Source organism: Python bivittatus, unplaced genomic scaffold (genome assembly GCF_059951505.1).
Source record: "Python bivittatus isolate LINGU-HERP-01145 unplaced genomic scaffold, Pbiv_v1 ctg000070_np1212, whole genome shotgun sequence".
NCBI lineage: Eukaryota > Metazoa > Chordata > Lepidosauria > Squamata > Pythonidae > Python > Python bivittatus.
The window spans coordinates 6,718,490-6,742,572 of NW_028277034.1; the positions used below are offsets into that span (position 1 = coordinate 6,718,490).

Here is a 24,083-nt window from a genome sequence, read left to right on the forward strand (position 1 = left end):
CGCGCGGCTGCGAGAGCGCAGGAGGCGCCGCTGCAGGACGGGGGGAGGAAGAAAGGCAGGCGAGGGCGCCGGACCGGGCACCATGCGAGAGAGCGGGCTGGCGCTGCCTCTGTGGAAGCCGTCTCCGCCGACGCCTTTTCCGGGGAAACGTTGAAGGTGAGAAACAGGGCAGGCGGCACCGGCGTTGAGCTGGAACTGAGGGGCACGGAGCAGAAGAAAGTTCGCGATCGGAATGACCGAGGTGCCTTCTCGCCGGGGTCTTTCGCACGGGGAGGGGGCCGGCAGAGGAGCAGGAGCCCGGAAAACGGGCGTGCAAAGGCGTGAACAGGGAGAAAGAGGCGCCGCAGCTAACGCACAAAGTCAGCGCCTTCTGCAAAGTTTGGCGCTTTTCTCCCCGGCCGCCCCATTTGCATTTGGATGGGTCGCCGAGAGACCCCCCTCCGGGGTATCAGAACGTGAGCAGCATAGCAACTGAGCCCCGAGGGGCTGCCCCCTACCCCGGCTTTTGTCCTGCTGTTGCTGCCATTAGCTGAGTAGGGCACGGCGAGCCACGTTGGGAATGAAAGGGACTTACAAACAAGGCGGGGGGAGCGAGCACCCCCTCTTCTTTCGGGAGTCGTCGCTAAATAATCTTACGTTTTATGGGAGGTAGCTCTTAAAGTGGGATAATGCCTTACAAGAGTTCTTGCTCTCTCTCTTTCTCTCCCCCCTCCTCCCCCAGTACAATTCCTGCTCTTGATTTCAGAAGAAGTGCTTAAGTTTTATCTGCTGCTCAATCCCTGGTAGTCTTCCGTTATTTTTCCCTTGGATCAAGTTCGTTATTTTTTTTTTTTTTTTATCAAGGTCGCCCTGTCTTTCCTAACTGGTTCAGAATCCAGTTGTTGTGACCTGACTAAATTGCTGGAGAAAAATTGGAGGAAGTAGCCAGTAATGATCTTTTCTTATTAGTCGGCTTGGAAAGGAAGGAGCTGTTAACTATGGATTGAGGCTGTGATTTCTCTTGTTCTGCTTGCCAGAATTTGTTTTGAAGAGCAAAGGGTGATTAATACGTCTTAAAGGGAAGGCATGCAGAATTCTTGGCATCATGTAGTGGAAGATTATAAACTTTATAAGCTGAAGTAGTAATCATTTGAAAAGCCAAGAGTTGTTTGTTGCAATTATATTCCACTTTTTCTCTTGAAAGCTCGAGTTGGCATATATGGGGATCTCTCCTCCTTTTATCCCACAACATAAACCTATGAGATAAATTGGTCTGAGAGGGCTGGTAGGCTCTGTTGGATTAAATCTGGCTCTCCTTGACATCTTAAGCGCTTCATTGAAGATAGTCTTCTTGAAGTCAAATCTGACTCTTGGTGACTTCATGGAGATATTCACATAGCTTTCTTAGCAGTAATCCAGAAGTGGTTTGTCCTTGCCATCTCCCAGTCTACCTTATAGGAATACAATATTTTAGGACATACTTTATAATTAGATTATAATCCATTCATAGCAAAGTCCCACTGATTTCAATAGGAACACTTAAGCTTGCTTGAATCCTATCCGCATATAACATTTTAGTTAAATGTTAACAAGTTCTGTATTACATCTGCCTTACATACAAACATACCTATGTAGGTATACTAGGGTTATGCATCAATCTGAATTTTAAGGGAAAGTGATATGGAGACTGTTTGAACATGCATATTGCATCTGTTACTGTCTCCCTTAATCAAATGTGTCTTGCTGTGAGTGCAGGAAAGGATGCAGCTCATTTAAGGAAGTTGCCAGTAGATGCAATGTGTGCACCCCAACAACTCCAAAATGCTTTCTCCTCTTTGGATCCAGTTCACTGCACAGCCTAGTGTTTGTTCATATATCTCAATCTTACATTAATGTAAAAAAGTGTTTATTGAATAACATTGGCCAGGCAAATTCCTTTAGGACTTCAGTAGGCCTTCAAAGTGCTTAACTTTAGGTAGATTTCATCCTTGAACTGTTTCTTTTCTGGCTTGTTGACAGTGTCTGCCACAGTCTGGCCTTCAAATTCTTTGGAAGGATAGAAATCAGAATATTCAGAGGGGAAGGTCTTGAAAATTACTACTATTTTAAGATAGTTTACTTTCTTTATGTGTTTTGTATGATGTCCTCAACAATCTGAGAAGCTTGCAACAAAAAACAAGTCATCTGTCCATCTCCAAAATCAATCCCATTTTACTTTGTTATTTGTTGATCCTGAATGTGAGAGGCTACTTTCTTATTTATTTTAAAATCTGTTGTATATTTAGGGTATGTGACATGTGTTCCATTTATGTTGTGGTCATCTTAGGAGTGATTTACATATGCTAGTCAGGAAAATTCTCAGCTAGTTAGAAACTAAGCCTATCTCAAAAAACAGTAACAAACTGTTGTACTTTAAGATAACTTCTACTGGTTGTTCATAGGTTGCAATCATAAGTGTAGCTTCCCTTAGGCTCCAATCTAATTTCTTCCAATTTGTTGCATTACTAATCCTGTTGTTGGCTGTTCTGGATGAGGGTGATGGTGATTGTAATCCATTACATTGCAGCAGGTTGAAGAAAACAAAACCAAAAAGAAAACTCCATTGAACATAGTAACTGGATCCAAACTCTGGTTTAATTGTAGTTTATTGAATAAACCACAAGTGAACTGTCTGATATATTGTCTGACTCTAAGACAAAGTCAGTGTTTCAATATGTAGTAGTTGGATTTACATAACATAGTAAAGAAAAATTAAACCATATTATAGTTCAGCATGATATGCTGATTTGATGAGCAAATGACTTATTTTCATGTAGGCATGAATTGCAATTCAATAAACTATAGATAGAAGAACTGACAGTCTTAGAATTGAGCAGATACTATTCAACAGCTATAATGATTTGGCTATTGGTAACTGAGGGCTAAATATGCAGTGTAATAATGTTTAACAGTTCTTTCCACACTGAAACCAAGGAAAGATGATTGTAAACGTTAGGCGGCAAGCATTATATGGCAAAAGGTTCATTTCAGAATGGATTTTGGATTAAGATTTTTTTAAAAAAATGCTGCTTCAGTTTATACCTATTCTGTACTATGGCCAGCAATACTCTTTTGTAGAGTATTTTTCCACTTTTAAGGGACAACCCTGAGTTGCAATGATCCTTTGCTTTTAAAGAAACAAAGGGAAAAGAAAAACAATTTTAAACTCCAGCCTTCATTAAAAAAAAAAAAAAAAAAGTACCAAGCATTAGTTCCACACTAAAAACAAAGTACTTGGTTACCAGTGAACTTAAGCAAACAACTTTTCATACTGTATTTAAATTTTGATTAACCAAATGTTACATTAACAAGCTTAAGTCTTTTAAAGTATTGCCAAAATTTATTCGTTTTGTTAAAACCCAAGAAAAGTACATCCATGGATCTTTAGTGTTTTGCTAATTTATTTCAGTAACCACAATTTAAAGCTACAGTTTCTGGTTTGAGTGTTGCCACCTAACCAAATTTGATGTAAAATGAAACTAAACCCTGGGCTATACATGGAAAAAGAGTGTGTAGGTCTTTAGCATTGCTCAAGGTCATCCAGTTTGTGCAAACCAGGTTTTTGACTCATTGAATATATTTACATTGCTTTATAGATGATATTTTTGCATAAAAGGCTCATTTTATTAATTACAGATTTTGCTACTGTATAGTATTGTATTGTAGCTAATAATATTAGTAGTAGAAACTTATGTAGGCATTTTGCTGTTGAGGCCTATAAGATGTTGCTTAGTGGACAATCATAGCTCTAAGTATTTAGGGCATCCACTGTTAATTACTCCCAAATGGAGAACACATCCATAGATTAAAATATTCAGCATTCACAACTAGAATGTAATGAAATATTTTGATAGCTCGGTGACTGGCCAAAAGTGAAAAATATTGGAAAAGCATTTCTAAAGTTATACAGGTAGTCCTTGCTTACCAACTGCCTTGTTTAGCAACTATTTGAAGTTACAACAGTTGGTGAAAAACCACTTGGCGACCAATCCTCGCATTTATGGCTGTTGTAGCATCCCATGGTCATATGATTGTCATTTGGGTGCTTCACAACAGGTGTGCATTTATGACCATCTCAGTTTCCCACATTCACATGATCGCTATCTGCAAGCTTCACAACTAGCTTCCAACAAGCAGAATTAATGCAAACATAGAAGCCAAATTGCAGGTCATGGCCGTGTGGTGTCTTGCTTAACAATGGAAGCGTAAGTGATGTTGTAAGCCTGGTGTAGTCATGTGATTTTTCACTTAGCAATGGAGTTGCTGGTCCCAATTGTGGTTGATAAGTGAGAACTACCTGTAGTTGTGTTCCTCTCCTGTTGATTAACTCCTTTTTTTTTTTTTTAGTGATTTGTGATGGTTGAGGTTGTTTTTGACTCAGTAAACCTTTTAGATAATCCTAGCTCTTTATGTAATTGATATGCCTAGCTTATCTAAATTTGAATTTAGTATATAAATGTTTACCTGTTTATTGTTAAACATAAGAATAATGCTTGCATGAAGACCTCAGAGAAAGTGAAACAATTTATATACACCTAAGAGAAATGGGGTTTTAGAACCTTTTCTCAGGCTTCCAGACCAAGTATCATTTCAAGTGATCACTGTGATGCCATTCAGCTCACCAAATGGATTTAGTAGCTAATCTTTTGTTAAGAAAGGGAAAGTGTCAAACGTTGGCCTTTTATTACGGTCCTTTGTTGGAAATAAAACTTAAAACTTTGTTTTGCAGAATGCTGGATTGCTTTCTATTTGTTAATGAACAAAAAATTAGCAAAATTGAATTACAGTGGGGCAAAAAAGTATTTAGTCAGCCACCAATTGTGCAAGTTCTCCCACTTAAAAAGATGAGAGAGGCCTGTAATTTTCATCATAGGTATACCTCAACTATGAGAGACAAAATGGGGGGGAAAAATCCAGAAAATCACATTGTCTGATTTTTAAAGAATTTATTTGCAAATCATGGTGGAAATTAAGTATTTGGTCAATATCAAAAGTTCATCTCAATACTTTGTTATATATCCTTTGTTGGCAATGACAGAGGTCAAACGTTTTCTGTAAGTCTTCACAAGGTTTTCACATACTGTTGCTGGTATTTTGGCCCATTCCTCCATGCAGATCTCCTCTAGAGCAGTGATGTTTTGGGGCTGTCGCTGGGCAACACAGACTTTCAACTCCCTCCAAAGGTTTTCCATGGGGTTGAGATCTGGAGACTGGCTAGGCCACTCCAGGACCTTGAAACGCTTCTTACGAAGCCACTCCTTTGTTGCCCGGGCAGTGTGTTTGGGATCATTGTCATGCTGAAAGACCCAGCCACATTTCATCTTCAATGCCCTTGCTGATGGAAGGAGGTGTTCACTCAAAATCTCACGATACATGGCCCCATTCATTCTTTCCTTTACACGGATCAGTCGTCCTGGTCCCTTTGCAGAAAAACAGCCCCAAAGCATGATTTTTCCACCCCCGTGCTTCACAGTAGGTATGGTGTTCTTTGGATGCAACTCAGCATTCTCTCTCCTCCAAACACGACGAGTTGAGATAAGACCAAAACATTCTACTTTGGTTTCATCTGACCATATGACGTTCTCCCAATCCTCTTCTGGATCATCCAAATGCTCTCTAGCAAACTTCAGACAGGCCCGGACATGTACTGGCTTAAGCAGGGGGACACATCTGGCACTGCAGGATTTGAGTCCCTGGCAGCATAGTGTGTTACTGATGATAGCCTTTGTTACTTTGGTCCCAGCTCTCTGCAGGTCATTCACTAGGCCCACCCCCCATGTGGTTCTGGGATTTTTGCTCACCATTCTTGTGATCATTTTGACCCCACAGGGTGAGATCTTGCATGGAGCCCCAGATCAAGGGAGATTATCAGTGGTCTTGTATGTCTTCCATTGTCTAATTATTGCTCCCACAGTTGATTTCCTCACACCAAGCTGCTTGCCTATTGTAGATTCAGTCTTCCCAGCCTGGTGCAGGTCTACAATTTTGTTTCTGGTGTCCTTCAACAGCTCTTTGGTCTTGGCCATACTGGAATTTGAAGTGTGACTGTTTGAGGTTGTGGACAGGTGTCTTTTATACTGATAACAAGGTCAAACAGGTGCCATTACTACAGGTAATGAGTGGAGGACAGAGGAGCCTCTTAAAGAAGTAGTTACAGGTCTGTGAGAGCTGTAACTACCACCATGATTTGCAAATAAATTCTTTAAAAATCAGACAATGTGATTTTCTGGATTTTTTTTCTCATTTTGTCTCTCATAGTTGAGGTATACCTATGATGAAAATTACAGGCCTCTCTCATCTTTTTAAGTGGGAGAACTTGCACAATTGGTGGCTGACTAAATACTTTTTTGCCCCACTGTAGCTGAGTTTTTGAAGTGCCGGGGAGGTGTTTATATGGATGTAGGATCCTAGGTCATAAAGTAACATCCATACTTGTGAGAAATCACAATTGGCTCTTGAATGTTCAAGCCAAATCTCAGTCCTCTTGTTTGGTTAGAGATAATTGATGGAATTGTTAATGACTTAGAAAACCGTTTGCAGTTTTTGAGATTATTCCATAAGGTTTTGATTGCAAAACACTCTTGCCTGAAATCACATATTGGTTATCAAGTATTTTGTAGAAAAAAAGTCAGAGTTCAGAGCTGTTGAATACCTTATCTGTTGTCCTCTTTCCAGATGGGCCTCTGATAGGTAAAACAAATCTTAAGATCTGACAGTACTTGAGAGTACATGTAATTTCAGATACTAGCAGGTTCTTGTTGTATCATGTATTAGCTAAGCGTATGCAATAAAAAGTAGTATACTGGGAGAAAGACTTTAAGGTAAACCATCTGCCCTCTAAAAGTATGATTTAAAATATTTGAACTATCTACTCAGAAATTGCATATGTTCATAGAACAGAGTCACTGTTTAAAGCTACCTTACTTAGTAAAAGTAGCAAGCATAATTCTTTTTACAGTGTTCTTAAAGGATAGAATTTCATCTTGGGATGGTAGTCTAATTAAAAACTAATCTTCACTTAGAACTGTTATGATTAGGAATGCAGTGGAGATTAATTTCCTGTCCTATTTATGCCTATTTTATTCATGCCTTGAAAGAATGAAAAGTAAATCCTCTATATAAGATTCAACAAGCACAAAATGTTTGATTTTGGTTAACTGTTAATATTAAGATTAGGGTCAAAAACAAGACATTTATTGTAATATTTGTGTATTGCCTCTTAAGTGAGGTATTGCTTGGGTGCTTAAAGGCTGCATTGCTTGAGTGTGGAATCGTTGTTTTAGTTCATCTTAGTTCATTCTCATCAATAAAATGTGAAAAAGTATGTTCTAGGCTTTTATGTTGGTATTAATGACACAACATGGTCTCTTTAGAAATTCACTATAGCGAAGAAGCCGCAGTCTTCCTCTTCCACTTGGAACTGAAGGAATCATCTTCACAGCTGTACTGGCCTGTTAAATATCAGAAGCTCAAGACAGTGTGAATTATCTCTATGCATGCCAAATTGAAAACTATCTTCCAAATTCCTGAAAGTTTTCTTTATGGAAGAGGCATTTGTTTTTCTTTCTTACTCTCAGAATGCTTTAGAATTTATTTCTGGACGATGTCCCAAAATGCTGGTGTTGCTCTTCTCCAGTTATATATTTATCAACTGCCTTTTCATTTCCTAGCTATCCTGATCTGAAAAAAAATCCATGGGAAAAGTTCTCTTATGGTATCTTCCCTAGAGATTTAATGTCAATTTAGAAAATGAGGGAAGCTGAGGGCAGATTGGATAGTGAAAGACAGGAAACTGGTGCATATCTGGGTGTCCCTTAAGGTTCCAATAGAAAAGAATATATGTAATTCAATGTTGAACTATGAAGTCCTTGGTGGTCTCTGAGCTTGGTCATTTTCTTGCAGATGTTTTATTACCCGACTAGGTAACATCTGTGTGAGTGCAGAATTTGCTCCCTGTTTACATACAGTATTTTGCCCTGGTGTTGGTGGGAGTGTGGTCGTTCCTTGATTATGGTATTATTTTCTGTTTGATTGTTTGACTGGTATTAATCCCCAGTTATCTGGGTGTAAGCTGCTGGAGAAGATATGTTATGGTCTTTTTGTTTCTTTCTTAGCTTTTTTATTGTCTCTTTTGAATGGTGTGTGAATATGGTTTGTCTCTATGTGTCTATTAACGGCTGATGTCAGGCTTCCAGGAATTCCTAGCATTTTTGGATTTAGGTTAGTCTAGGATGTTCACAGTTTCCCAGTTGAAACTGGTTGAGTCTGTCCGTGTGTTGTGAGATTAAGGAGATTAAGGAGTTTTCCTTGTGTCTTCTGACTGCTAGTTGGTGTTCATGGATGTGCTCTGCTAGTGTTCTCCTGTCTGTCCCACACAGTAGTTGTTACAGTCCTTACACTTTATGTTGTAGGTGACTCCTGTTTTTTTTTCTTGGGCTATTGGGTCTTTTGGGTTACTTAAGATGTTTTGGAGAGCTCTCATTGGTTTGTGTGTTATGGTGATGCTGTGTGTTTGTAATAGTCTGTTAGTGGTTTCTGAGATGTTTTTGATGTATGGTAGTGTTATCATTTTCATAGCTTGTGTTGGTTGTGTTGTAGTGGGTTGAGTGGTCAGGCACTTTTTGATGAAGTTGCATGGATATCCATTTTGCTGGAAGATGTTGTATAGGCAGTCTGTTTCCTTTTTCTGGTGTTCTGGATTGCTGCAGTGCATTTGTACTCGTCTGAATAATGTTCTTACACAGCTCCTCTTGTGGGATGTTGGGTTGTTACTTTAGTAATGGAGAACTTGGTTGGTGTGGGTTGTTTTCGATAGACTTATGTTTCTAATTTGCCATCGTTTCCTCTGCTGATGAGGATATCCAGGAAGGGTAGTGTGTTGTTGTTTCCTTCTTCCCGTGTGGATTTTATTCCTTTGAAGATGTTGATTGTTTCACATGTCTTCTTTAGTTGTTCCATTTTTATTCTGACGAAGGTGTTATATACATACCGGATTATATATGTGGGAGTGCTATAGTTTCTAGATGCTGCATTACAGTCTCTGCTATGAAAGTTGTGATCCCAGAGGTGTTCCTCTGATTGTTGGTATATTTGTCCATCACACTAAAAGTAGATAGTGAGGCAGAGGTTGATGAGGTCCACGATTCTGAGTATTTTGACCTTAGTGTATATTGCTAGGTCAGGTGTGTTCTATAGTACTGCTGCCATGGATTCTTTCACTAGTTCTGAATCTATGGATGTAAAGAGTGCTGTGACGTCGAATGAAACCATAATTTCATCTTCCATTTTTAGGTCTTTGATTTTCTGGAGGCACTGTAGTGAGGAGTTGATAGAATATTTGTTCCCCTCTGTGAAATGTCCAAGCTTTTTTGTAAGTCCCTTAAGGTACATGAATCTGACATCCTACTCTTGAGAATTTTTTCCTAGTTTTTCTTCTTTGGGGGAAGATATAAAGTTGATTGAAAATGGCTATGAAACTATGCAGAAGAAAGAATTATAATTATTCTTCAGTAGCTCCTCGGCTTAAGTTAGGGCCTTGAATTTAGATGAAGGATCTCAGAATTCAGCAATGTAAGACTGATGCTTATGAAGGTTATCCAGTATTAGATCTGATTTATGCCTATTTTTAAATGCAAACTAAGGACAAGAGCTTGGCACTTAAGACTGGTAGAGTCGTGATGCTTTGTTGACCTCCAAAGCTAGCCCAAACCAAGGGATTCTTGGACATCACTAGTATGGAAATTCTGTTCCATTTCATTATTTTAATCCCTTTAGTGTGACTACTTAACTCAAAAAGTATTTATACAGTGTAATGGAACTGTACATTAGATTTCTACATAGACTTTATAAGAGAATTTCAAGCTATTTTAGTCACACAATAATTATTTTCAAGGAACATGTTCAAAGACATTGATTTCTATTCTTCTTTTTTTTTTTTTTGCAGATTTTTGGTGTTTGCTTCCATGAAGAGCCATTTGACCATGTTGCTGCTGCTGTTCCTACTGCTGCTTCTGCAGGATTTTGAAAACTGTGATGGAACCCTGAGACAATATCATTTGCTGCCAATGCAATTCACACAAATTCATTACAATGCCACAGTATATGAAAACTCTGCAGCTAAGACCTATGTTGGGCATCCGATTAAAATGGGGATTTATATCACAACCTCCCTGTGGGATATAAAATACAAAATTATTTCTGGAGATAATGAGAACTTGTTTAAAGCCGAAGAATACATTTTGGGAGATTTTTGCTTTTTACGAATTCGGACCAAGGGAGGGAACACAGCTATACTTAACAGAGAAGTAAAAGACCATTATATATTAACGGTAAAAGCAATAGAGAAAAATACAAATGCAGAAGCTCTCGCAAAAGTCAGAGTGCAAGTATTGGATACAAATGACTTAAGGCCTTTGTTTTCTCCAACTTCTTACAGTGTTTCATTGTCAGAAAATACAGCAATAAAGACCAGCATTGCCAGAGTCAGTGCAACCGATGCAGATATTGGAACCAATGGGGAGTTTTATTACAGTTTTAAGGAGAGGACAGACATGTTTGCTGTTCATCCAACAAGTGGGGTGGTCATTCTGACTGGTAGACTTGACTATTCAGAAACAAAAGTTTATGAGTTGGAAATCCTTGCTGTGGATCGTGGTATGAAATTGTATGGCAGCAGTGGTATTAGTAGCATGGCAAGATTGACAATTCATATCGAACAAGCTAATGAACATGCTCCAATTATCACAGCCCTTGCTTTGACTCCTTCAGAGATGGACAAGGATCCAGCATATGCACTTGTAACCGTGGAGGACAAAGATCACGGTTTAAATGGAGAGGTAGCATCTCTAAGTATTGTAGCAGGTGACCCACTTCAGCAGTTCAAAGCAGTGAGAACCTTCCCAGGAGGAAAAGAATATAAAATCAAAGCAGTTGGCAATGTTGATTGGGAGAGCCAACCCTTTGGCTTTAATCTTACCCTGCAGGCTAAAGATAAAGGAAATCCTCCAAAGTTTTCTTCTGTAAAAGCAATTCATATGCCATCTCCCCAATTCAGGTCGGGAATAGTCCAGTTTGAAAGAATGGTTTATAGAGCTGAAATAAGTGAATTTGCTCCACCAAACACACCTGTGGTTATGGTAAAAGCATTACCTACTTATTCCTATTTAAAATATTTGTTTGTAAATGCACCAAGCAAAACTCGGTTCAGTTTGAATCCTGACACTGGCCTTATTACTACTCTAGATGCTATAAAAGCTCAACATGTATCTCATTTTGAATTTGACATAATGACAAGTGACAGAAAAGCATCTACAAAAGTATTGATTAAAGTCATAGATGTGAATACTCATCCTCCAGAATTTACTCAGACATCTTATAAAGCTTCTTTTAATGAGAATGTTCCTATAGGAACAAGTGTTATGAGTGTGAACGCAAAGGATCTTGATGAAGGTGAAAATGGCTATGTAACATATAGCATTGCAAACATAAACCCTGTTCCATTTGAGATAAACCACTTCACTGGCATTGTTACCACCTCTGAAAATATGGATTATGAACTGATGCCAAGAATTTATAAATTAAGAATTCGAGCATCTGACTGGGGCACTCCATATCGCCGGGAAGTTGAGGTCCCTGTTACAATAGTTTTAAATAATTTGAATGATAACACTCCTCTCTTTGAGAAAATAAACTGTGAGGGAACAATTCCCAGGGAACTTGGTGTGGGAGAGCAAATAACTACTGTGTCTGCTATTGATGCTGATGAGCTCCAGTTAGTACAGTATCAAATTGAATCTGGAAATGAATTAGATTTATTTAGTTTGAATCCAAACTCTGGGGTTCTTTCCCTGAAACAATCACTGGGAGATGGCTTAAGTTCAAAAACATCTTTTCATAGCTTGAAAATAACTGCTACAGATGGAGAGAATGTTGCAGCACCCTTGTTTATTAACATCACTGTAGTTACCAGCCGGAAACCAGTGAACTTACAGTGTGAAGAGACTGGTGTGGCCAAAATGTTGGCAGAAAAACTCTTGCAAGCAAATAGGCTACATGGTCGTGTTGAAGCTGAGGATACTTTTTTTGATACACATACAATGAATCTACATGCACCTCAGTTTGAAAGTAATCTTCCCAGAACCATTGAAGTAAAAGAAGATCAGCCTGTAGATTCCACCATCATACTTTTGAATGCAGCTGATCTTGACACTGGATTCAATGGAAAGTTAGTGTATGCTATTTCTGGAGGTAATAATGACAGCAGTTTTATCGTTGGTATGGAAACAGGAATGCTAAAAATCTTGTCTCCTCTTGACAGAGAAGTAAGAGATAAATATACTTTGAATATTACAGTTTATGATCTTGGAATACCACAGAAGTCTGACTGGCGTCTTTTAGATATCAGAGTTCTTGATGCCAATGACAATCCTCCAGAGTTTTTACAGGATAGCTATTTTGTTGATATAAGTGAAAACAAAGACCTAAATACAGAAATAATACAGATAGAAGCCATAGATAAAGACTTAGGGACCAACGGTGAAGTGAGATACTCAATTCTTACAGATACAAATAAGTTTTCTATTGACAGCGTCACAGGAATTGTCACAGTGTTAGGACCCTTAGATCGTGAAGTTCAAGCAGTATATTTCCTAAAAATAGAGGCTAGGGACCAAGCTAAAGAAGCACCACAGTTGTCTTCAACAGTTCTACTAAAGGTATCTTTGGAAGATGTTAATGATAATCCTCCAAAATTTGTTCCTGCAAATTATCGAGTGAAAATTCGAGAAGATCTTCCTGAAGGAACTATCATCATGTGGCTAGAAACCTACGATCCTGACTTAGGTCAGGCAAGCCAAGTAAGATACAGCCTTTTAGATGGTGGAAATGGGAGTTTTGATATAGATAAACTCAGTGGAGCAATCCGTATTGTGCAAGGACTGGATTTTGAGAGGAAACAAGTTTATAATCTAACAGTGCGGGCTAAAGATAAGGGAAAACCTGTTTCATTGTCTTCTACCTGTTATGTTGAAATTGAAGTAGTTGATGTAAATGAAAATCTGCACCCACCACGTTTTCCTAACTTTGTGGATAAGAGTTTTGTAAGTGAAGATGTTCCCATTGGTACTTCAGTAATGACTGTGTCTGCTTATGATGAGGATACAGGAAGAGATGGTGAGATCAGATACTCAATAAGGGATGGATCTGGTATTGGAATTTTCAGAATAGACGAAGAAAAAGGTAAGAAATTACTTTTATTCTACATGTTTATTTTGAAAAGACTCACAAGCAGTCATTTTTAAGTTTGCTATTTTGAACAGCATAGCGTTCAGAGTTTCTGAAATCTAGGAGTGGGCTAATTTGCAAAAAAATGCAGTATAAATTCCAAGTATCATTAGAGGGTTCAAATATAGAAATAGTAAGTAGTACAATTTATATTAGAGTATAATTTCCCCTAAAAATGACAAGAAGCATGTGTAATAAAGAGATTGAACAGTGTAATCGCAGAATTACACTGTTGATTCATTGCTTCATAACACCTGCCATCTTTCTTTTATATTTTATTGATATTTATTTTTATTTATCTAAATAAAATAAATGTATATGTATTGATAATTTATTTTTATTGATTGATTTTATTGTAATTTCTTTGTTGTGAGCTGCCCAGAGTCATTGAGAAACAGGTGGCATACAAGTTTAATTTATGATGATGGTGGTTATTGATTGATTGATTGATTGGTGCTGGGGACTGCATTCAGTGTTCTAAGAATTCTGATACATTCATTGTAATAGAAGAGGCTTGGTATCTTTTTATTCTCATTAATGAAAAAGCATAAATACAGAGTATACTTCTTTGTCAGACCAGTTATTATGGTTACAGACATGTTATGGCAACAGAGTTGTTTTTTATCAAGTCTCCATAGAGAGTTAAGACATGGACATTAAATTATTTAGTGTCTTCATAAAATAAGGAAGTACTTTTTGTTTATTATCAGGCCAGTATTATAACCTTGAACTGATTATAATAATAGCATGGTATCTTTGCATGTGGTTGATCTTAATTATGGATTTTTAGGACATAAAGAAAAAAACAGTTTTAATTAACTGATTTGAATCTCCTTCAAATATTTCCTGAGATATTTGTTGAAAATATAATAATTTCATTACAGCATTAATTAAAAATGTTGGGCTGATTATGAGAGGGGAACATGTTTATTGCCTTTGCTTTTCCTTAAAAAGAATAGGAAGAGTAGTTTCAGTTAGAGTCATGAGCAGTAAGATTGAGAATATCTGGGTGGCCAACGTCTTTCTGCTCTATTTGTTACTTTGACATATTTTACTGTTCAACCCTTTTCTTGCCATTTCAGTTTCCTCCCACTCTTAAGGACATAGGGATACTGTCTGATCACCCTGCAAATATTCTCTTATCAATGTTTGTTGTTGTTTTTATCTCTCATCTGTTCCTGATGCAAGGCTTTTCTCCTTGTCCTTCTGAATGAGAACAGTGAAGAACTTTTCTCCTTGACCTTTGTAACCATTGAGCAAATGTCCTTGCTGGCTTGTGCTGCCCGACTGTCCTGCCCTCTCACTAAGCAGTAGGCATGCATTGTTACCATGTTGCTTGCTGTTGGAGTCGCTTTGCTTGCTTTTGCTTGTCCTGTCTCACTAGTGGCAATTGCCAAACTAATCAGAAATGAGAAACAAGTCAGGAACCTAATACACTAATACTTTGCTTGTTGCACACTAGAAATCTCTGGAATTCTTGCATGACTTTGTGCTTGAATCTTGTGCAAATTGGTTAAGGATTAGATTCTTATAGCTGGTTCTGAAAGTGTATTAGTGGGATTGTGTATTAGCTGGATGATACTCAAGGAAAGCAGCATGAAATTCTGCTTCAGTGCCTGCACCACACATATGTTTGCTTTTTGTTTAACAAGAAAAATGGCATTTTTGAAATACTTCCTATTTTCTTTCAAAATGCACACTTCAAAAATAATCTGGTGATTATTAGCAATTATTATTGTTTCATTCAGAATGCTTGGTATGTGGATATTAAAAAAAATCTGCTTCATATTAAGCTTATGCTCCAGTACTTTTTCAACCTATAGAATTGGATTAGAAATCACATGATAAAGATGTGCTCCAAAGTGAATAGAATATAATTTACAATGATTTTACCTGGAATATTATTTTAGCATGTCTGATGATATGTAACTTTATGTTTCTAATCTTTTTGGAACAAAGATAACATTGCTTTCTTGTGTAACCTAATTTTTGTTTTCCTGGCCAGGATAGTAGCAAAAGGAAAGAGGAAGAGAAAAACCTTTTGGGCCTATAAAATATATCATAAGGGCTGTACTTACAAAACAGAAGTAACAGCACCTTTACAGAGAGATACTCCTTGCACTGATTCTCAGAACCTTTCTTAATGATAGTAGCACCATTGATGAAGGCATGTGTCTGTGAAGTGAGCAGTGGAAACCATTAGTGCCAGAAGAGCAACACTAACAGTAAATTATAGCATACTGTAATTCTTCTAGAGCTCAAACTCTTTTGTATGTCATATACTCTCGTAGATCAGGGTGACATTTTGGTAGCTGGAAATTTAACTTAATGGGAATGGGCAATGATGCAAAGTAGAGAAGGCAATATCACACACGTGACTGTTTTGTTTTAGTTTAGGCATTATGCTATAGTTTTTGTGTGATTTTCCATTTCAAAATAGCAAAAATAATATGGATTGCTTTCCACAAAATAGTGGAAGTGGTCTGCAGTAAGTTGCTTTCCATAATATAGTGGAAGTGGCCGGTGGTGGTCACAACAGGTGTCTCATGTTGTCCATTCCTGGTCTGAAGAATCTCGTTGATTTAAATCTTTCTTGCTATAGACTGGTTTCTTGAATGACCTTATTCCTTTTCCAGGATGTGTGGTTTCTCTCAGTATAAGTTTCTCATTTGGTGGGAGTGGGGGAGTCAGAACCAGAGAATTTAAAAGCTGGTAACGCTTTTGTGTGTGTGTGTGTTCTTTAAAACAAAGAAGAAAAAGTGAAATTCCCGTGAGATGCACCTGGTTTATAAAACTAATTTTAAAAAGGCTTTAACTGATTTTAAAAACACTTTGAGAAAACAAAAAATTACTAGGTGCTAAAATGTCTTTTTTTTCCCCCCAGGAAAGTATAACAAATCCTACGCATATCTATTCAGAAGACAGTCCATAAATATGTGTAGGATTTGTTGTCAGTAGCTATGTTTATTTTAGTTTTATATGGAACTTGGAACTAGAGGTTGGTCAGATAAGATAAATTCCATATATTAGCATTCTAATGTGACTGCAAAATGAATATTACCTGTGAAATGCAAGTTCTGTATTTGTGTACAAGATAAAAGCATCTGGTTGTTATTTGTAAAAATAGACTGTGTTTAAGCCTTTAATGAAGTTAATTATGCTGACAAAGAGTCAACAATTGTAGCCTAGAATATTATATTGGATGGAAGGTATAATATTTAGCACCCTTTTAATGTAGCCTCTGAAATTTTATTTAAAAGCATAAACAGAAATAGTTGACTTTCATGGGAAAAAACTATATGAGTAGCCACGCTAATAAAACTGTTGTATTACTGTGGGGCTTTTTATGTGGAATATGGAAACTTTAGAAGAAAAAACTACTCTTTTGCTGCAGTAGAAAATGTGCTGAGAATGGTGAAGATCCTTAAATATCTTGTTGGATAAACTGTCCTGCCTGGTCAATAAGGGCACTAAACATGAAAACACTGGGTTTTTCTGTCTCTTTCTCTGATTGTTGAAAGTGAGCATTGTTTAGCAGTGACCCCTATTGACTAGGTCATTCCCTGGTGTGATGAAAACAGACTAGTTTTAGGAGAACTAAGATTGGGTGTGAAACAGTTTCTCTTGAGTTTAAGACTGCCTTAGAGAAATTCATTCATTAAAGTACCCATGAAGGTGGATTGAATTTTCCAGGTCTCTCTTTCTCTCTCTCTGTTAGCAAAGAACTCAACAAGTAAAGGAATAATGCAGGAAAATCTTTCAAACCCTGAAACATCTGTTAGTTATATAGCTGCTGATACAACTGTCCCACCGGAAATTCTCCTGAAATTAAGATAAGAAAGAAGGGGTAGAGCTGGCAATATGTTTACATGTTTTCTTTCATTTATTTAATCATAAATAATTTTGTATTTATTTAAAAAGGGATTAATCCTATATTGTGAGTGGTACAGTTCTGCATATATGTTATGACACTCATATTCTTGAATTTAATATTTTATTGCTTAAAATTAAACAAGGAACTCATTTCAGCAAGCACATATTTCTGCAAAATTTTCTAATACCTGTGTCAGGAGGTGCTTGTAAAAGCAAATAAAAGAATCTTGTTCAAGGGAAGAATTTTTCATTTGAATTTAAGAGTAGCCTAGATGAACACTTTTAGTGCCCTAGTATATTTATCTGATAAACTTCTGAACATATGAACAAAGACCTGTGCTCATGCACTAATGTATAACTGTAATGTTTATTAACAATAAACATCCTCATAATTAAATATTTCCTATATTTATGGAAAATCTTTCTAAAATTAACTTAATAAACCAAAGTTAATGAATTATTTTTTAAATAAAATTTTAAATAGAATCTTCCACTTTTCTTGGGAGTGAGTTGATAGAAACACAGTGTTTTGAGTTAATGGACTGGGTGCCCAAACACAGAAGTTGCTGCTCCATAGCCTTTGTGGATAATGAGCAGCTGATGACTTCAACATGCAGAAAGGTATCTGCAGATGGAGTTGATTTTGGATTCTTGGGATCCTTACTTAGGGTATTAAGAAGAAGGCATAGCATTTCCTGCAAGTGTAGAAAGAAACAGATCAACATTGTATCTGATATTTCTTTTGAAAATCCAGTGATTGTCCAAGTGGCTAGATTGAAGGTTGCTGAATCATTTTTGAATGTGTTGACATAAGCTCTGTTAGCACTTCAGGTGCAAGCAAACAGTTGTCAGGCCTGTGAAGTAAACCAGATTAAGAAACCGTTCTCCTAGAATGACTAGAGTAGAACTAAACTTTATTGAGATAGGCGACAGTAACAGAATATTACAAGTCTGCTTTGTGTTTTACCTTCCCTCCCTTTTATACCCCATTGAGTCAGGGAGAAGCCAGCCTGAGCTTCTTCCGAGTATGATCTCCTTTCCCAGGACTTAAGGAAAGTTTCCGCCTTTGTCATGTCTGTAATGACTTCTGAATGCTCCCCCCAAGCCCATCTCCATGGCTCTCTACACCAGCATACAAAGAACTAGCACAAGATGCATTCCACTTAACCAAATTAAAAGTTTGTAGTGTATTCTCTGCCATTTTTCACTCCAGGTGTAAAATTCTTCTGTGTGGACATAGAAGTTTCCTGCACCAAATGTGAATCTTTAAATAAGATGTGTCTTTAAATATTCAGTATGTGCATCAATAGAACAGATTCTGGATTAAGCCACAGCATACAGTATTGCTTTCTAATCATAATTATTTGGTGAAGGGGCACTTCTCCACTGTACTTAGCAGTAGTCTTCATGCTTTTCTTGCATTAGCCAGCACTTTGTATAGGCATCCAGTGAGCATGAAAAGCTGGGGCAGCCCATGCCTTTTGGTAGTTTTTGCTCTTTACTTGGGAAGGAAGAGAGCAATATGGCTACTGCTGAGACAGTAGCAAAGCTGCTCTTCCATTCAGTAGGAAAATACATGGAGAGAATTCCAGAGGGAGAGGACAGGTGTTATTGCCAACAGGAAGCCTCCTGGAAGTCCAGGGAAGTTCTGCTTAAATGTCATCAGAGTTGCATTCTAGAGCAACAAATAAACTGATTAACTCTGAAAAGTTAAGTACTCTTGATTTCCAAGGCAGCTGGAAGCCCTATCACATGATAGGGGTATGTTAGGTTAGCATATTTTTTGCGTGTATGACAAAGGGGCATAGTCCATTCCCAGAGAAGGATATGCAGTGGTCATTCAGTCTTAGTTATATTTCAGAAAAAAATTAACATTTTTCTATTTTCTGTTAAAACTTTTTAAAATATAGAAGTTACATGGAAGGAAATATACAAATAGGGAGTTGGGTGGCAAATAAATTTAATAAATTAAATTATTTTGTTGTTGTTGTTGTTATTATAGAGTTAATTGTCAGGTGCTTCACCTAATTCTTTATGACTTACAATTATTTCATAGTAGGGTTTTTTTTCTGTTACAGCACAGTCATTACACTGATACTTATCTTTCAGTATAAATCACTGATTAAAGGATACTGATAGAGACTTTATCATGGTGTGATATATTCTCAGATAGCCAATTTATGGGAGTATGCAGTTATGTCTGCGTCATTTTTTTCAAGCCACCTTTAGAAAAGGTTGACCAAAGATCAATGGGAGTTGACCAAGATGGATTGCTTTAAATCATGAAGAAACTCTGACTAGAACAAGTAGCTAAATATACCACAGTGTATTCCTGTGGTTTATTGTTAATAGCAGTAGGAATTGCTCAGAATAGCTTCCAATGGATTATGACCCTGAAGTCTGTATATTATTAACTTACTATGCATTTTGTTAGTTTTTTCTATTTCTAATTCTCACTGAACTATCTCTAACATGAAGGCAATGCAGAAGCATTCTTCTAAAAAAAGGAAATAAAACTGTTTCATTGATCTTGGATGGAATAAACATGGCCCTATGTCTTTATTTTTTCTATCTTGCAGAATAAGATGGATTATAAACATTTGTGATGTGCAGAATATGATGTGTTTTAACACTAATACCCCTGTGAAAGTTAGGCTTAGAAAACACTGATCTTCTTACCGACACCCAGCATATCTCATGAGGCTGAAGCATTGGACATCTTTTGCTGGACTGACTTGAGACATTGGGGAAGTTTTGAGAGGAATTGAGGAAGAGTGACTATCTAGATTACAGTTGGGGTTTTCATGAATCCACACACTCAGAAACAAATTATATGAACTTTACTCAAAACTATTCTTCTTGTGAAAATAACATTACTACAGTTATTTTAAAAATTAACCCAGAATTCCAGGACTGTAATTGAAGTGGCCAAACTGAAAATAGCTATTCCTAATTTTCATTCGGAAAGAACTAGGTTTAACATGCAGCAAAGTAAGGTGCAGTCATTGCCTGTCGCTCAAGATTTTTTAGTAAATTTTCACCATGTATTCCTCTTCAGTGTACTTACATGACAGCCTTTTTGTCTGGGATCTGACCTACATTTTATATTTCTCTCTTGTTCTTGGCTTCATGCTGGCTTCTGGGAATAATACATTGGCATTTCAAGAATGTATATGTTATATTAATAAGCAGTCTAAGATAATTGACACTAGAAAGAGTAGCAAGTTCAAGGGAGACCATTTAATAGAATTGTTACATTTTTAAAGTAAGTACTGCTGCTTTTTAAAGAAGAGAGCAGTAGTTACTTTTCCTTTTATTTGAATTATGCAGTGTGCATTTCTGCTTACCTTGTTCCTATCCAGTTGAGGGTTTTCCTTTAATGTGTCTGTGATGAGAAGACTTTTCACAGGAAAGGGAAAAGTATAATGGGAATGTCTGTATAGCTCAGCTGTGTATTATACTTTGGCTATCCATACAAGGTAAAAGGTGCTTTTATTTCAGAATAAATTAAAAATTAAGCTCAGTGAATTGCCTTTTTTCCAGATGTATTTGTTCAGAAGTATGAGTGAGCACAGAGGAAATTTTCATTTTTCTTCATGCTTACAAGTCTCTAGGGATTAAAAAAAAACTCGATGTTGCCTTCTCAGTGTTCAGGAGCTTATGTTATTCCAGATATTCCAGAGGGAAATAGTGGCTGTCAGTCCATTTCTCTTTTTCCCAGAGAGGTTCCATGCCCTATGGGAGCAAAAAATGTCCATAGAAATGACTGGTAAAGTAAGACCAAAAATGGGGGGTGGGGGGGAACCTGTTGAGAAAGAAGCAGATCTGACCTGCTGATTGAAGTTTACTGATTAACATGATTCAGCCATTCCCCTTGACATTGTAGGAGGAGTGACATGTTTGTGTATGGTAGCAAAAGCTCCGGAGGAGTTTGCTGATAAAATGTGTCAGTTAGCAAAGATGCTACCAGACTCCACCTGATCTTTTGCAATTCCTCTTGAGTGTAAGTTTTATCGGTGAGGTGGGGGAGTAATGATGAATGTACAAATCCAGTATCCCTCCTTCACCTCTTCTCATTTCTCTCAAGATCTGGAGTCTAACTGCACAGAAAAACTACAGTCTAGGGTTACCCTCTAGAGTATTTTAAAACCTCAAAAATCCAAATTAGAACCTTAGCAGAAGAATAAATTTGGACACCATTGCTATATACTCTTCTTTTTCTTGTAGAATTTTTGTGCAAGGAAAATAACTGCAAGTAGTGAACATAGATGAACAACAAAATGCAATCTAATGAACCAATAGCAAATGTTCTTCCTAATAATGAAAAGGAAATTAAAAGGAAAATGAAATAAAACTATCTTGCAAAGTTTTAATGTGCATGGTTACTTCAAAGTTGGCTGCATTAGGTTCTCAACTGTGATGTGGGAGCAAGTTACAATTTATGTATTTGTTTCTCTCTTCTCTGAGAATACTCAAATGGTATTCCAGAAGGTGATCTTTGAGGACAGAGCAGCTTCACATGCTGTAGTTCAGTAGTTTGGATGTAATGTTAAAGCATAATATGATCAAACTGTGGCTTGCAATCTAGTTTTGGATCCCAGTTTGGTGCTGCTAACAATTATGATTTATTACTTGGTTCCAAAATTATGGTATTTCTCTGAACATCTTTTCATTAAAGGTGCAAAATATTTCGGAGTTGAAATGTGCAAAGTTCATAACACTTCCATTAAGTTTGAAATTGGTTGTTCAGTAAGACTGAAACAGGACACAGCCTAGATTGGTCAAAAGAGGGTCTGATCACTTGCACTGATGTCAGAGCAGTTGTTTCAAACTCAAGACAGTGCTTCAAGTTTGAAAGCAGATGCTTAAAGCTCAGGCCATTTTGAATTCATAACATTTTGCATCATTACTTGTCATTTGCATGGATCATGTAATGGTAATTGTGACAGGTTATAGGTCTAAATTTATATCCATTTCAGCTACAGTGAGGTTTCCCTTGAGTTGAGCTCAGCTCCCGTGGATAGTATAGAAGTGGCTGGACATTGTTTTCTTTGGGAATTGTTTTTTTCAACTTCCTAGTGTACTTTATGGCTAATTTCTTTCTATTAAACATTCTTAAAAGCTTCGTAATCTTTTCCAACAGGCTAGATATGTCCAGCTCTTTTCAGAAACTTGTTTGAGAGATGGAAAAGTTATGAAACAGTTCGCTCTGTTCCTTTTCCTGTTAGGAACCTGATCTGCTAATGCTATGAAAAAATTAAGTCTAGAATGTCTGCTTCATCCAAATATGTGTCCTTAGAGTGCCCAGCGTGCATTTCTAAAAAGGAAGAATGTATCAAAATGATGGTAGATAATAACGGAATGTCTTCAGTGGGTATACATTTTTGATTCAATAACCATGCCATTGCAATTTATTTTTCATGCACAAAAGATAAGTAACCACCATACTTCTGTTTTTTCTCCATTGTCTTGCTTAGAAGCACATTTTCAGATAACTCCTAGTTTTGAAGTGCAAGACTACAATCCTAAATAAAACTTTATCTTGGTGCATTGCAACTTTCCAGTCTATTGTGAAAGTTAAACCCATTGGCTGAATAGGAGAAAATAAAAGGCAAATTATTGTCCTTAGATCATTTAAGGAAGGGTTATGCTGCTTTTGTAATGACCGGAGCAGTTAATGATCAACAAATGTTATGCCACTTAGGTTAGGAATGTTGATTGCTTTGTGAGAGAAATTGGGTAGAATTATAAACAAAAAATTCAGTCACACTGTGTAACATTAGATCTTACATTGTTAAAAGATGCCACCAAACTTTTGTATTTATCTTTGATGCCGATTTGAAAATGCATACAATACGCATATTAATATAGCTTATTACCCAATTCTACTTTAAACAATAATTTACTGAGTAATAAATTTGGCTGCATGTTTTTTGTGCAGGGCAAGGAAGTTGTGTTAGCAAGAATCTTTAAAGCATGTTTTCCATTATTTACTTTATCACCTCCAAAATTATTAGACTTCTTAGAAAGACTTGATGTTCTTTATACTAAAATAATCTCATTCCATGTATATAATACATGTATTAGCTTGAATATCCTCATGAGAAGAAAAGTAGCAGAATTGTTTAAGATTTAGATGGAATGGTAGATTTAGATTTTCCACGTTAGTATAGGTAGTCCTTTCTAATTGACCGCTTGTTTAGTGACCATTCAAAGTTACTACACTGTTGAATGAGGAGACTTACAGCTGGTCCTCAAATTTATGGCCATCGCAGCATCCCTGCGGTCATGTGATCATATTTCAGGCACTTGGCAACTGGCGCACATTTATGATGGTCGCAGTGGGCACATTTCCAGCAAGCAAAGTCAATGGGGAAGCTGGCAGGAGGTTGCAAGTCAGAGTCACATGACATCATGCTTAACAACCGCACTGTTTAGCTACAGAATTGCCTGTCCCAATTGCAGTCGTAAGTGAGGACTACCTGTATAGAAGGCTATGATGCTTGTAGTCTGCAAGAGGGTTTCCTGATATGTTTTAAGCAAGATGTCTAGTGTGTTTAAACATACAGAACAGTCAGGTTTTTAATTGGCTACGTATTCTCGAGTGTTCTCTGTCTCAGAAAACTTTATCACTTGTCCTAAAATTTGATTTAAAGGCAACCTAATAACTATAAACTGCAAACTGCAATAACAGTAAGAGCTGTCTGCTTTGGTCCCAAAAGATTTCCTGAACTGGAAGTAATAAGTTGAATTTTAAGGCCCCATTGGGAGCTATTAATTAAATCTTTTTGAAAAAAGCTTATTTTTTTCAAGAATGTTTAGACTTGTTTCTAATCTCCTTCTGCTTAGAGTACTGGACCTCAAAGCTCCACAGACTCAACTTCAAGGATATTTTAATAATATTTTCCTGA

General features: G+C 37.1%; 1 protein-coding gene across 2 annotated transcripts in view; it reads left to right on the forward strand.

Annotated features, from left to right (window-relative positions):
* Window positions 1–24,083, forward strand: part of FAT1 (FAT atypical cadherin 1) — a 120,652-nt gene continuing 96,569 nt past the window's right edge. The window contains exons 1-2 of one of the 2 annotated variants that reach the window (XM_007432660.4): window positions 1–156; window positions 9,962–13,254. In XM_007432660.4, the coding sequence (XP_007432722.2) occupies window positions 9,981–13,254 (3,274 nt within the window). In that variant the 5' untranslated portion in view covers window positions 1–156; window positions 9,962–9,980. The remainder of the gene's footprint in view (window positions 157–9,961; window positions 13,255–24,083) is intronic. The other variant, XM_015888834.3, reaches the window with a different exon arrangement.